Below are 14,785 nucleotides of genomic sequence, written 5' to 3'. Positions count from 1 at the left end.
GAAACGTCCTCTTTGTGAAAACGTATCAAAGCAACCCCAAGGAGTAAAAGCAGCTGGTGACGTGTCTATAAAGTGGCTAAAAGTAAGCAGAGTTGGTGTTTTCATTGTCTTACAGGCAGTCCAGAGCTACCGTCTAGTGAACCCTCCTGTCTTTACTTGGCCCTTAGCATCCCCCAGCTAGCAATTCCAAAGTGCTCTAAGATGACCTGCTCGGGTCTAAAATGATGCCCAAAGGGCCCCGGAGTACTGGGTATTTCAAACTGCTTTTCAAAAGGATCCTAAGCCCAAAGCGTCGGGCCTGCCCAGGCAGGGAGGGCTCGGCCCTTCTCGGGCCTCAGGAGCACTTCCCAAGGGGCCAGGGCTCTGGTCCCCAGCAGCTTGAGTCACCCCCACCCCCCACCCCGGGTCCTGGGAGGTCGGGGGCGGGCAGGGGGCGGGGCGCGGCGGGGGCTCCGCCCCGAGGCGGGGCGCGGCGCGGCGCGGCACGCTCCCTCGGGGTCCCAGCGGGCGGGCACTCGGGCGGCCGCAGCGCGATGGAGGCGCCGGCGGAGCTGCTGGCCGCGCTGCCCGCGCTGGCCACCGCGCTGGCGCTGCTGCTTGCCTGGCTGCTGGTGAGGCGCGGGGCGGCCGCGAGCCCCGACCCCCCGGAGCCCGCGCCCCCGGAGTCCGCGCCCCCGGCCGAGGCCAGCGGGACGCCCGCGCCGCTCGGCCCCTGCGCGGCGGAGCCGGCAGCCGCGCCCGAGGGGCCGGGGGAACCCAAGCCGCCAGACGAGCCCACGCCGCCGGACGAGTCCGCGCCGCCGGAAGAGTCCGCGGCGGCGCCGGCGGAGGCGGAGGAGCAGGCCGCCGAGGAGAGGCAGGTACGGACCCGCCCTCCCGGGCTCCCCTTCCCACTCTGGGGCCAGGTACCCTCCGCGGCTCGGCGCCCCCTGGCGCCCCCGGCAGAGCCGAGAACCTGGCCCCCAGTCTTGAGCCGGGCTGCCTCAGGGAGGGCAGGAGCCCGCGGACGGCAGGAAGGGAAGGTCCCGGCGTGCAGATTCAACGCCCTCACCCCCGAAGTGTCGCCGAGCCTGTCGGAGTTGTGTTTTGTCGCCTGGCTGGCTTTCCTCTTCTTGGCCTCTCCTCCCCCGGCACGGGTCATACCCCACTCCCCACCCCTCACCCTCCAGCCCACGGGTTCCCAAATCCACGTGCATGTGGCTTGTTTCAAAGGCTGCAATGACAGTTGTCTTGATAGTGGAAAATATAATACTTAAAGAAAAGAAAGAAAAAAAGGAAAGCTGCCTTTTCTTTTTAGGCTAATTTGAAATCCAGATTCCTGAGTCATTTATGTGTGAAACCCATTGGGTGGGACTGAAAGAAAGGCACCGGACAATTGCAATCCTTTTTATTGCCGTTTCCAAACTGCACGGTGCTTTGCACACTCCCCCAGGGGCTGCAGATCAGTCGGGCCAGTGTGCAGTGAGGAAGCAGGATAAGGCCCTCCTGCGGCACAGCTGAGCCCCCCCAAAGCCGCCCTCCTGCTTCTGCAGTCCAGCAGCTCTGTCCTGACCCCGCGGCCGCCGTCTTGCTTCAGGATATCCAGATGGGCGTCTGATGGCTTGTGGGCACTCCTCTGCCCAGCCCGATACACTTTTTCCAATGTATCTCTTTAGATTGGAAGCCTAGTTGCCAGGCGCCTTCCCAGGACTTCAGCACCCTTGGCCCTTCCAGGCCACCAGCAAGGGTCCAGAGCCTGATCGGAAGGCCTTGTTCTGACTCCTGAGGTCCCTTTCTTGGAAGGGAGGATGGCCAGGACGGTCAAAACTGTGAGCAAGCTGCTTTGGTGCGTTGTGAGCACGTCTGCAGCGCCCACTCTGAATTTTGCTGGACACAATGGTTTATACTGGAGAGAATCCTTGCAGGGAGGAGGAGGCAGCGAGGCTGGGCGGAGGCATTTCTCTTTGCTGAGTAATTGTTCCAGACCCCCTGTGAGCAGGCGCTTTGCTTGACAAGAGGGTGACTAATTGTGTCATTAGAGTGTATTCTGAGCGGGCTGAGGAGAGCTGCTGTATTCATCCCAAGGAGCACCGAGGCCCTGTGGTTCTTGCTGACCTCACCTGTGGTGATGGCAGGTGGGGTTTGGACGTGTGCTGATGTGTTAGGTTTGCTCCCATATTTAGGATTCTCTTGGGAACAGGGGAGGTATAGGGGCTGTTCCCAGGCTGCCACTTGCTCTCAGTCAGCCCTGCTCCTAGAGTTAACACAGTGGCCCCTTTTCACCCAGAGGCAGCTTCTGGACTGAAGGTTAAAATGTTCTGTAGGGAATTCCCTGGCGGTCCAGTGGTTAAGACTCCACGCTCCCACTGCAGGGGGCCCAGGTTCGATCCCTGGTCGGGGAACTAAAATCCCGCATGCCACATGTCGTGGCCAAAAATAAATGAATAAATAAATAAAAAAATAAAATGTCCTTTAGTGGTGCTCAGTCATCTCGATCCTCTGGGTTACAGCACTTCTGAAAGAACTTTCTACAAGGCCTCTAGGCTCTCGGCAGTATGATATCTATGTAAGGGGTTTAGCGGTTCTTTAAAAAGCAGCCCTGGTTTGCCTCTGGCTGGGAGAAAGCAGGTCCTGTGAGGGCGAGTGGGGGCTTCGAAGGACAAGGCACCTTACGGAGGCTAGTGTGGTGGACACAGCCTCGGAGCTGGTGTGATGCCAGAGCAGATGACTGGGACCGTTGAGGCTTGTGCGTCCCTCCTTCCTCTCCACGGCCTGTCCTGACGTGATCCACCCAACGGGAGAATTAAGTTTAAGTCCACTTCCTCCTTTGGAGGTCTCGCCCTCCCCTTTTGGGTTCAGGCCTCCAGCCCTCTCTGAGCTAGCAAGCCCACGTCGACTCCAGCTGTGCACAAGGCCCTGGGCCAGGTGCTGGGGGACACAAATATCCACTGTTACCCACTCCCCCGCCTTCCCGGTGGTGGCATTACCCCGAAAGGAGCTGCTAGCAACTGTCTGGAAATGGACTTGGGCATTTTCGAGAGCAGGTCCCACTGCTTTCTTCTGATGATCACACTGCCCAATCCTGGAGAGCAGACCGGAAGGCCCACTGGGGAAAAATAACTCAAGTCTGGGTTTGGCAAAGCAGCAGGGACGCCCTCAGCCAGCCTCTCCCTAAGTGAGCAGCAGCAGTGGGAGTGGGGGGGGGGGGCAGCCCCAGCTGCTGAGAGCGGGAAGGCACAGCCCCAGCCCCGGGAGAGTGGCGCTTAACTCACCTCTCCCCTCCCCCCTGCATTTTCCATTCTAATCCAATCGCCTCCCTTCTTGGCGAGGCCTGGGAGGCCTGGGGCAGCTGCTGCCCACCCTCACAAAGCTGATTATTGAGAAGGACCCAGAGCCCCGGGAAGCAGCCTTCCGCTGAGGCTGTGGGCCATGGGGAAGCGGCCCCTCGGCGCAGGAGAACCAAGTCGCATGAAGGGCCTCCGTGGGCTGGGAGGCTGAACTGGGACTGAAGAAATGCGGGCAGAGCAGCCAGGGCAGGGAGGCCGAGCAGAGGGCAGAGTTGTATTGTGAAACCTCTTGTCATTTCTCTCTGAGGGATTAGTGTGGGAGCGGGCAGGGGAGGGGGTGGGCATGCCCCACCCTCACAAAGAATTATGGAGAACAGCGTCAAGAACAGGAGCTGGTCCCTTTTAAGCCCAGGAAACGGTGCTTTTTGGGTGCTGAGGTATAGCTTAGGATTTTAGGATTTGCAGGCCTCTTACCTAATGGAGATGTGGATTCCAGCAAGGCTGTATTGTAGGCTACCAAACAGTGGTCATGGGCAAAGGGTCAAGTGTCATTCAATAGTACTAGAGTCAAATCGCTCTGTCTGTGCCAGGACTCAGGCATCCTGGTGCTCGGGCCCTCAGTCTACTCGGAAACGGAGTAGGGACTTCCTAGAAGGCAGCTGGCCAATGTCACAGGCAGGGAGACTGTTCGAGATTGAAGGAGACTAAAGAGACAGGAAAGACAAATGAAATGCCTGATCATTGATTGGATTCTGGATTTGGGGTAGGGGGGTGGAGCGGGGGTGTGGGGAGCTATAAAGAATATTTGGGGGACTTCCCAGGTGGTCCAGTGGTTAAGACTTCGCCTTCCAATGCAGGGGGTGCAGGTTCCATCCCTTGTCGGGGAGCTAAGATCCCACATGCCTGGAGGCCAAAACAGCAAAACATAAAACAGGAGCGATATTGTAACAAACTTAATAAGACTTAAAAAAAAAAAAAGAATATTTTGGAGATAACTGGATCATGTGTCAAATGAATGGTTTATTAGATCATTTTATTGTATCAACGCTCACTTTCTTGAGTGTGATGCCGGCGTTGTGATCATGTAGAAAAATGTCCTTGTTCTTAGGAAGGTGCATGCTGAAACGTTCAGGGATAAACATGTCATGATTCACATAGTCCCACACACAGATCATGGGTGTGTATGGAGAGGGAGTACAAAGATGGATGGAAAATGTTAAGGATTGGTGAATCTAGGTGAAAGGGTATATGAGTGTTCATTGTATTAATTCTGTCAACTTCGCTGGAGGCTTGGAATTTTCCAACATACAATGTCGGGAAAAAGGAACCCAGTGAGGAATTTCTCAGGAAACGGCTTGGTTTTTCGGGCACTCTAGGGGTGCTGGTCTCATTGAGCTGCAGAGCCTCCTCTGTCTGTCCTCGCCATGCAGCTGGGCCCTGGTTCACCTTTTCTGAAGTTATCTTGCTGTTAGGTCCATCTTGTCACCAGCCTTGTCACCGCAGGCCTGCCCCCCGGGAGCAGCAGAGCCCCTAGCCCTCCCAGAATGATCAAGAAGCAGGTAAATCCCATCCCCCATCATGTGTCTTGAGCTTCATTTATTTTTTTTTTCTTTATTGTATTTTATTTTCATTTTTTTCTTTTTCATGTCCTGACCTTCGTGGTGTCAGCGTGACTCCACTTTTCTGTTCTCTTAACAGAAGCCAGTTTAGTGGAGGCTAACAGATACCTGGCAGGTGTTCATACCACTTTGAGTCCACTCGGCCTGCTGTAACAAAGTACTGTAGATTGACTGGTTGAAACAACAGACATTTATTTCTCCCAGTTCCGGAGGCTGAGAGTCCAAGATCAAGGTACTGGCGGATTCGGTTCCTGGTGAGAACCCACTTCCCAGCCAGCTGACAGCTGCCTTTTTGCTGTGTCCTCACACAGCACAGAGGACACTCTGGTGTCTTCCTCTTCTTATGAGGGCCCTAACCTCATCATGGGGGCCCCCACTGTCATGACCTCATTAAGCCTAATTGCCTCCCCTAGGTCCCACCTCCAAGTACCATCACATTGGGGGTTCAGCATATAGGTTCTGGGGGATACAAGCAGTCTGTATCAGATCTAGTGGTTCTCTAGGGGGGTGGGAAACAGAAATAATCCAAATGTCCGTTAATTAGGACGTTAGATTAGTAAGCAAATTGGTAGAAATAAGTAAGGAAAAAAGCCGAACACAAAACAGGAATTATGTCTTCACGATGTGACGATGAGGTACATCAACTAAACCAGATGACGCAGAGGGCCGGAAGCAGAGTTCAACGTTTAGAGCTGCAAGAGGGTATGTTTTGTAAAGTTCTTTAAGCTCATAATTATTTTTTCATATGAGAAAGAAGTTGGGGCTTTCCTAATAGCTAAATTTCGTTCATCCTTTCAGAGATAGAGTCTTGTTTGCACATAGAAAATGTAGCTGTCAGAATTTTTCTACTTAGTGGGAAGACGTAAACTCCCAAAGAACGTGTTTAAGAAGAAAGCTGTCTGCCTTCAGAGAGTTAGAAATAAAACGTTGAGCGTGTTCACTTTTAGACAGTTTCTTTTTTGTAGTCTTTTCCTTCCCAGACCATCGGCCCAAACCACAGCGTGGGAGGGGTGAGACCAACTTAGACCCTTGGTGGACGTTCTTTTTGAGAAATGCCAAGTCCCTGGTAGCCAGAGCGTTTCTGGAACAACCTGAGGCAGAGCGCACTGGGTTTGCCCCTGTTAAGGACAGATAAATGGAAGAGGGGCCAGAAACCCCTCCTCCTGTCGGGCCCTGACGCACAGACAGAGCTGCTGGCTGCCATTCTGATTGCCTGCTGCCTGATAAGAACCAAAGACGGAAGCCTGGGATGCTAATAGCAATCATTCCTTCTCTCTTGCTGGGGAGGTGGGCACACGGGTCACCTTCTCCTGGTCAAGGTGGCTAAAGAACAGCTAATGAGATTAACCAGCCTGAAGGAGACCCAGTGCAAGAATTCCTGGAACTTGCTTATCTGGTATTTTTGCCTCTGAATAGCCTTAGGACTTGGAGAAGTCACTTAACCTTGTAGATTTCCCATCTATGAAATGAAGGGGTTGAAGTAAAATGATGTCTGAACATCTGGAACAATCTGGGATTGTCTGCTTTCTAGTCATCAGCCCTTGTTTCACGGCCTGGGTAGAGGGGGTGTGTGCGCGTGCGCACACGCGCGTTTTTTTTTTTGGTTTTTTTTCTTTGTGTGTTTGTTTTGGCTGTGTTGGGTCTTCGTTGCTGCGCGCAGGCTTTCTCTGGTTGCGGCGAGCGGGGGCTACCCTTCGTTTCGGTGCACGGGCTTATCATTGTGGTGGCTTCTCTTGTTGCGGAGCACGGGCTCTAGGCTTGTGGGCTTCAGTAGTTGTGGCACGCGGGCTCAGTAGTTGTGGCTCGTGGGCTCTAGAGCGCAGGCTCGGTAGTTGTGGCACATGGGCTTAGTTGCTCCGCGGCATGTAGGATCTTCCCGGACCAGGGATAGAACCTGTGTCCCCTGCACTGGCAGGTGGATTCTTAACCACTGTGCCGCCAGGGAGGTCTGTGCTCGTGTTTAATATTTCCAAGTTAGAAATCCTGGCAGACATAGCTAACCCTCTGGGCAGTCTGGTTGAGACAGCCCTGGGCTTGGTCTCAGCAAGGGCCTAATTCTGTGACCTTGGTATTAATACTCTTTCTCCCGGCCAGATTCTTCCTTGCTGAAGGCTCAGAGTCTGAGGTCAATCTCAAGACAAGAAAATACCTCTGGCCCAGTGGCCTCCTATGAAGATCTGTAAACCTACTCCAGGGTCAGACCATTCTTTGTCTTTATTCCTCATGACCTAAAGCTGGTTTCCCTTCCTCGGGTGGAGGCCGAGATCTTAAGGAGATATTAAATGCTGGCCCCCTACATTCTGTATTGCCCTTGGAGTTAGTCATGGTCAAAATTCTTAAGTCCTGGTTTTCCCCAACGCAATGATTTCACTTCTTCTGACCCTCTCAGATCTGATTTGGTCAGTCCCTTAGTTTTCTTCCCTGTCCTTGACCTTCTCTATTAATCCCGAAATGTAGAGACTAGAATTCAACCACTGATTGAGGGTCTGGTAGATGCCTGATTGCTGCTTCAGGGTATTTTTTTTTAAATGAAGCTTTTGATGTCCTCTAAATCCGATTTATAGGAACAGTGCCAAAAACTGTTAATCTGATAGGATTGAATCTGGCAGGCTGCTGTCTGAGCCAGACAGAGTGTGTTTGGGGCTTGGGAACGTGCCCTGATTGGGATCTGAGGTCAGAGTCTGGGATGGTCCCTTTGGTCTGGACGTTTGGACACACCGCCGTACGGGCTGGCTCCTCATGCCCTGGGGCAGTGTGCAGCTCCTAAATCTCTCCCTCTCCCTCTCCCCAGCCCTGCCCCTTGAGTCAGTGGCTGAGCAGGTCCTCCCGCTCCTTTGCTCTTTGCTGGAGAAGCTCCTGCCCATAATATCAAGTGGAGCACTTACATCAGGGCCTGGACCACCACCGCCATCTCCCAGAACACACTGGCCACGATCGGCCTCCTGGTCTGTGGTTGATGGTGCCCAAATGTATATGCCCAGCCCAGCACCGTCCCAGCTGCCTCCCAGACACCTCCCCTCTGTTGTCTAATGAGCACCGCAGACAGTCATGTCTCATAAGGGTGCCTCGTTTCTGTCCCGCTGGCATGCCCTGCGCCTCCTCCCCAAGCCCAGTGACATTCATCCCACTGAGAGTCTAGCACCACTCCCACAGCTGCTCAGACCAAGAGCCCACGTGTCTTCCTGGTTTCTTCCTTTCCCTCTCCCGCCCCCACCCCCCCACCCCCGCAGTCACTCCATCAGCCAGTCCTGTCACCCGTGTCTCCAGAAGGCCTCCTGCCTGCTGCCACGTCTGCCCATCTTCCTGGCCACTGCTCCAGTCCAGGGCTCAGCCGGCTGTTCAGTAACCTCCCCAGCGGTCTCCCTGCCTCCAGTGTGTACCCCACCCAAGCCCCACCCCACAACCAGCAACCAGCGTGCTGGTGCTGTCCGCTGTCCGTAACATAGAAACCTCATCTCCTGTTCTGCTTACAGCCCCCAGTGGCTTCCATCGCGCACAGAATAAACTCCGGGCTCTTACCAGGGCCCCTGAGGCCCAGCAGAACCCTGGCCCTCTGCCTCTTCTCCCAGCTGCCCCGCCCCCTCCGCTCAGTGCACACACACACACACACACACACACACACACACACACATACACACAGGCCAGGCCTGGCGCTGCCCCTCCCTTGCCTGGCAGACTCTCCCCAGCCTAGATCTTCACAGATTGCTCATCCTCCCCTTTCAAGTCTCTGTGTCCTTGGCCACCTTGGCGGATATAAATTCCCCCCAGTACATCGTCCCATCCGGCTGGCTTCCTTCTCAGCACTCAGTACGGGCTGAGATCATCTTTTATTTTAGCCTGCATTGTCTGCCGCAGTGGAATGTCAGCCCGTGAGAACAGGGTCCTTGCGTGCCACGTTCATGGCCACGTCCCCAGCTCCTACAACAGGCCCGGCGGACAAGCGGCTCCCAGAAAGAACTTGCTGAATGAATAAGCTGCAATGACAACAAAAAGGAAAGAAAACTCTGTGGGTTCCTGCCGAAAGGCAGGTGCTGCCTCCTCGTAGGACTGCCCTGGGCAGCAGGGGTCTTATTTCTCTTCACGCCCAGCCTCTAGCCCAGGACCTTGCGTGTCGCCTGCCTGCAGTGCATCCCTAGAGCTGTGTATTGTGCCCCAGAGGGTAGTCATCCCCCCAGCGTGAGACGTGTTCAAACAGACTGGATAACCGGCAATTCATCAAAGGTTTTATCACCTGGAGTTTGGTACTGGGTAGAAGCCATGTTAGATCAGTGGCTTTCTAACATTTTTTAATGCCCCGGATACCTTTTTCCCTCTTTAATCCTACACGGGAGGAAGCCCAGTGCACAGAGGAAAAGAGGAGCTGCTCTGGGTGAGGGTCTCCGCCCCTCTGCCCTTCCCCCTCCTCCTCGCAGTGGTCCCCGCAGCCCCTCCGCTCGGCTCCAGGGCTCTGCCGACCGCGGGTAGAATAATAACATGAGCTCAAGACCGTCCAGGTCAGATCCTGTGATCTCAGAGGACCGCATGCAGACAGAGGAAGGAGAGGGGCTCGGGGGTGAACAGCCGAGGACAGATCCTGTGCCCGAGGCTGTGGTCCCAAGGATGACCCCACGTTCCAGCCCGCCCCCGCACCCCATGGCACGTGTGGTGGGTGGGAGAGGACGGCACTTGCCAGAAAGCCCTTAGAGACTGACCTCCCTGAGTCTGGAAGCGGTAGAGCTTCGAAAGCCAGGGGTTGTTTGGATTGAACGTGGCAACCGTCATGACGGGGCTTTGGCAGGAAGAGCGTCATGAAGTCGGCATTTTAAGCTGTCCTCAGAGCAGATGACTGGAGGAGAGTGGAGTCGAGGACACCGTGCCTATGAAGGCACTGAGTGACTGAGACAGGAGTGGGGAGAATGAGGGGGTGGATCCCAGACGGCTCTCAGAGGCGGGGAGAGTCTAGAAGCCAGAATAGAAAGGAAACAGCAGGAAATTCCCTGGCGGTCCAGTGGTTAGGGCTCCACACTTCACTGCAGGGGGCTCGGGTTCAGTCCTTGGTCAGGGACCTAAGATCCCACATGCCGTGTGGCATGGACAAAAGAAAGAAAAAAAAATCAACATTCCCAAGCCGTGATAAAGTGTCAAGATGCTGTGACGGCAGGGATAAAATGGACACGTGGAGGAGGCCAGTTTGGGACAAGAAGACTTCAGTTTCTCGTCACGGGGCACGTGCCTTGTCCCGCTGCACGCGTGGATTTAGAGAGCTGGCCTGAGCGGCCTCAGCCTGCAGCGAGGGTGGCTGAGTTGTTCTGATGGAGCGGGCAGAGAGAGCGGCCTGGTCATGACCTCTGCTGGCCCATCCTCCCCACCCAGAGCCGGCGCCCCGGGGACTGGCGCCGGCTCTGCTCTCTCTGCTCGCCCCACAGCCGACGTCCCCCTCTGAATGCGGAGGATGAACAGCCTGACTGCCTGATGGAATCCTTCTGGAAGGAGTGCCAACCGTGTCCCGCCCGCTCCCGCTGGAGTGGGAGCCTGGAAGCAGCCCTTGTGCCAGGAAACCCTCTCCGGAGAAGGAGGGGTCAGTGGGCCCGACCCAGGCTGCGGGGCGGCGCATGGGGGACGCTGCGGCCCCCGGAGAGCTCTGTTATCTCTGTCGTTGCCGCCTACGCGGGGAGGGAGGGACAGGCCGGCCTCCCCCTCTGCCTGCCTGGTGGAGCCGTGGTCCTCCCTGTCTAAAACCAGTCCGGACTGACTGGGGGGGCAGGGGCGTTGGTGCAGCCACAGGTGGCTGGTCACAGGGTCCAACAGACCCTATTTGCAGGACTTCAGGGCAGACCCATCTCCTGAGGCGGACGGACAGACAGACAGAGAGCTGCCTCTCTGTCTCTATCTCCCCCCATCTCTGCTCTACTTCAGCCTGTGTCTCGGGCCTGCATCAGCCGGGGCAGCCATAGATGGCGATGTGCTGCCTGTCAGCTATGCATGTGAAGCCTCCTTCCAAGCCCCTGTGGGCCCTGCAGCCCCCTCCCATCCCCTCTGCCACCCATCCCGTCTTGGCCTCTGGGGGACTCCGGTCTTGGGCTCCTGGCCTTGGCGAGGCTGTCAGGAGGCCCTCCCTCCACCTGCCTCCATCGGTGGAAAAGCTGAATTAGAAAAGTAGCCCAGAACGTGTGAAGTTAGAATGAGTCTCTAACCTGCTGAGACGCTGGTCACTGAGCTGACCGGGGAGGGGGCTCAGTCCCGCGCCTGCTCTGGGGACCAGCCAGGATGACACCAGCTGTCAGTCTCAGAGGGTGTCACCAATTCACAGTTTTCATTACATTGACTTACTTTCATTTGCACTTGGGGTATGCGTCTGCTAGGGCTGCCATAACAAAGTACCACAGACTGGATGGCTTCAACAACAGAAATGTACTTTCTCCAGAACTGTGAGGTCGAGGTGTCGGGGGTCTGGTCCCTCCTGAGGCCTCTCTCCTCGGTTGCACATGCTACCTGCTTGCTGGGTCCTCACGTGGTGTCTCCTCTGTGTGCAAGCTTCCCTGCTGTCTCTCCCGTGTGTCCACATTTCCTCTTATAAGGACACCAGTCAGATTGGATTAGGACCCACCCTAATAACCTGACTCAACTTACCTCTTTGTAGACCCTCTCTCCAGATACAGTCATAGTCTGGAGTACTGAGCGTTCAGACCTCAACATATGAATTTGGGGAAGGACACAATGCAGCCCGTAAGGCATGGGTACCATGCAGCATTCTCAGGACCAAGGGCATGGACCAGAAATCAGCAGTGGTGATGGCCTCTCGTGAGATCTGCAGTCAGCGCTCTGAGCAGCTGCTGGGTGCATCCTGCCTCCAGGCCTGGTCCTGGCCGAGCTGTGGGGCACGGCTGCCCCACCAGCCACGGGAGAGGAAGCCCCAGAGTGGGACTCAGGCCCTGAGAGCCCTGAGGAGTCGCCTTGGGCCTTTGAGACTCATTCGGCAAAGACAGAGCTGAGGGCCCAATTACTTTAGCCTCTCGGTTCAGGCCCTTACATCTCTCACCTGTGCTTTGAACCTTCCTGCCTCCTGTCTCGCCAGTGCATCCCCACGAACTGCTCCCAGATGCAGTTCTCATCCTGTTTCTCCGCACTTTGAAGCTTCGGTGGCTCCTTAGGGCCTTGCCCTATATAAGCTCTCTAGTCCGGGCCCTGCATTCCTGGCCTCCCACCCCGCCCTGCAGTCACACCAAACTCCAAGGAGTCACTGGAAAAGCCGGGATGTTCCAGGCCTGGCCAGCTCTTCTCAGACCCAGCTCAGGATTCTCGTCCCTTCCAAGGCCTCCCCTGCGCCCCTCAGGCTCAGCTGAGCTCCCCTCCTTAGGGCCCCCCAGCATCGTGTTGCTTGAATGCATAAGGTATGTACCCGCCAAAGCAGAACCTAAAGATGGGATGTGTTACCAGCAGGTACGCAGGTAAAATCCTTTATCTTTTGGCCGCACTCTGCAGCTTGCGGGATCTTAGTTCCCCGACCAGGGATGGAACCTGGGCCCCAGCAGCGAGAGCGCCAAGCCCTAACCACTGGGATGCCAGGGAATTCCCAGTAAAGTCCTTACTGACTGCTCTTGCACACAAAGGCTTCCACAGAGCATTTTGCACACGGTCGGTCTCCCTTTATTCTTCTCCTTTGCTGTCGTGCACACAGCTCACCATCTTGAAGCAAAGAGCACTGGACTGAGGCCAAAGAGTCCCAGCCTCCAGAAGGGCTTCCATCCTGGTCTCAGTCGCTCTTACGCATTTTTTATAAAATAAGGGCAAAATGCAATGAAGAGTGATTTTTAAACTTTTTCTTTTTTTAAATAATGGAAGGCTTCCCATTATTATGATGTTGTCTAGAAGACCAGTAAGTAACCCAGGTAAATGTGAGGCCTTGGGCCCCACCCTGGGGCAGGCCCCCCTACCCACCCCCACTGCTGTGCAGCTAGTATTTGACAGAGGCAAGAGCCTCCTGGCAGAGCATGAGATGTTCTGGGCTTGTGGAGTGGGATGTGAGTGGACGGTGGCTGTGGTCAGGACTCTGGCTGTCGGTGACAGAAACTGGGTTCAGGGGAGCTTTCGCAGAACCAGGATTTGAGTCGCTCACATACTGGGGAGGCAGGGGTGGAACAGCCAGGGACTCCCGACCCCGGCGACCCTGGGCAGCTCCCGAGCTCCCAGTTCTGGAACGAGAGGTCCCTTGTGCCCAAGCAGAAGTTGGGCCCAGGGTCACATCCGCCTGCCCTGCCCATCGTGGTGTGTGGGGGGGGTCTGACTGCCCGACTGGCAGTTCCCACCAGGACCACAGGCTTCAAAGGGCATCTTCTGAAAGAAGGGGGTTTCTGTGCAGACAGAAAACAGTAAATGGCCGATTCAGCAATGTTTTCCAAACTTCATTAAGTCTCAAATAAGAAATCTGTTTATTTGAATTGCACCCCTGTCTATAAAGTCACAGAAGTTTTATAAAACGGTATCTACATCAACCACACACACACCACAGTTTATCTTTAATTTCGTATTGGGATACAGGGTCGCCGCCGAAGTCTTAGTGTAGTTTTAAGTGTTAATAACTGAAGAAGTGTAAATGCTACAAAATACATCAGTTGAGTATTTACTTATTTAAATTCCTTTTATACTTAGTTTCCTGACATTTGAATGCTGTGTTTTTCATTTTAAGTCTTTGTGAGTGCTGGAATCTGGACGGACAAGCAGCTAGAGGAGTCCTCTCCTGTGGGCACCTCAGATACCTGGTCGACCTCCCTTGAGGTCATGTCCAGACTGTCACGTGTGCCTCCAGTCCTCATAAGATCACAAGGCTGGACTCACAAAGGCAATCCCTTTAGTCACGGACCATCCGCCCATGAACGGTTTTCCAAAGTCTGAAAATCAGCTAGAGCCCCTAGCCCGGGGTATTATATGAATCTGGATAAGAAACATCAACATATTTAAAATGTAGATAACTAACCTTTCAAATGACATTTTTTGGTATGTTGGGAGCATTTATGCTTCTGAAGTTATTAAATCTTAAAATCACACTAAGACGTTGGCTGCACAACTTTTAAATACTAGTAGCAACCTCTAAATTGCTTTCGTGACTCACCAATGGGTCATAACCAGTTTTAAAAGTACCACACTTCAAAAGTCAAGTGCAAAATCCAAATGTAGACCAGCCTCCCCCCAGGGGGGTGCTGGCAGGTCAACTGACGCCGTGTCTCTTTGGGATAAAGAGGTCTGCCTTGGTCCTTGAATTTACCATCCTGGGTGGCAATTACCTGGGTATATGTCTTTCCTGCCGGACTGTGAGCTCCTTCACGAAGGGGCTGTGCTTTTGTTGTTTTTCCTTTAGCCTTTGCGTCCCTCGACATAGCAGGAGAACTGGCCTACTCTCTAGTCTTGACATTGGGCTTATTTCTGGGCTCCAGCCCTGATTAGATTAATCTGTTTTTCTTTCTGTGTTTTTTCTCTTTCTTTTTTTAAAGAAAAATATACATAGTAGCCCCAAGCTCACTGTTCAGAGATCCCTGTGTAGCATTTTAAAAATGCAATTCATGCCTATTATTAGAAAATCCAAATTATACTGAAATGTGTAAGATGGAGAGGAAAGGCCGCCCCCAACCAGCTCCTCTCCCCAAAGGCGGTCGCTGTTATCGGTGTCTTGAGTGTCCTTCTAGAAAATGTTTTCTCCGCATTTATGAGCGTATATGTGCGCTTCTGTTTTGACGTGCACACCAAGAATGTTGCACTCTCCACCCTGTGCTGCTTCTTGCTTCTCCCTTTGGTCATGTATCTCAATGCGCTTTTCACATCGGTACGTAGGGTCGCCTCCTTTTTAAATTTTTTTTTTTTTTTAGTTTTTAAAATTTTTATTTTTCTGGCTGTGCCACGCGGCATGTGGGATCTTAGTTCCCTGAC

The 14,785-nt window shown here is 54.2% G+C and overlaps 1 protein-coding gene across 3 annotated transcripts in view; it reads left to right on the top strand.

Annotated features, from left to right (window-relative positions):
* Window positions 1-528: 528 nt before the first annotated feature.
* The window catches only part of MXRA7 (matrix remodeling associated 7), a 28,599-nt gene continuing 14,342 nt past the window's right edge, over window positions 529-14,785 (top strand). For all 3 annotated transcript variants that reach the window (XM_082860799.1, XM_082860801.1, XM_082860800.1), the window contains exon 1: window positions 529-860. In XM_082860799.1, the coding sequence (XP_082716925.1) occupies window positions 534-860 (327 nt within the window). In that variant the 5' untranslated portion in view covers window positions 529-533. The remainder of the gene's footprint in view (window positions 861-14,785) is intronic.

This window comes from Leucopleurus acutus, assembly GCF_964270905.1.
Source record: "Leucopleurus acutus genome assembly, chromosome: 19".
In the NCBI taxonomy this organism is placed as follows: Eukaryota; Metazoa; Chordata; class Mammalia; order Artiodactyla; family Delphinidae; genus Leucopleurus; species Leucopleurus acutus.
Note: the sequence above shows the minus strand (reverse complement) of the source record. Positions and strands in the feature narration are given on the sequence as shown.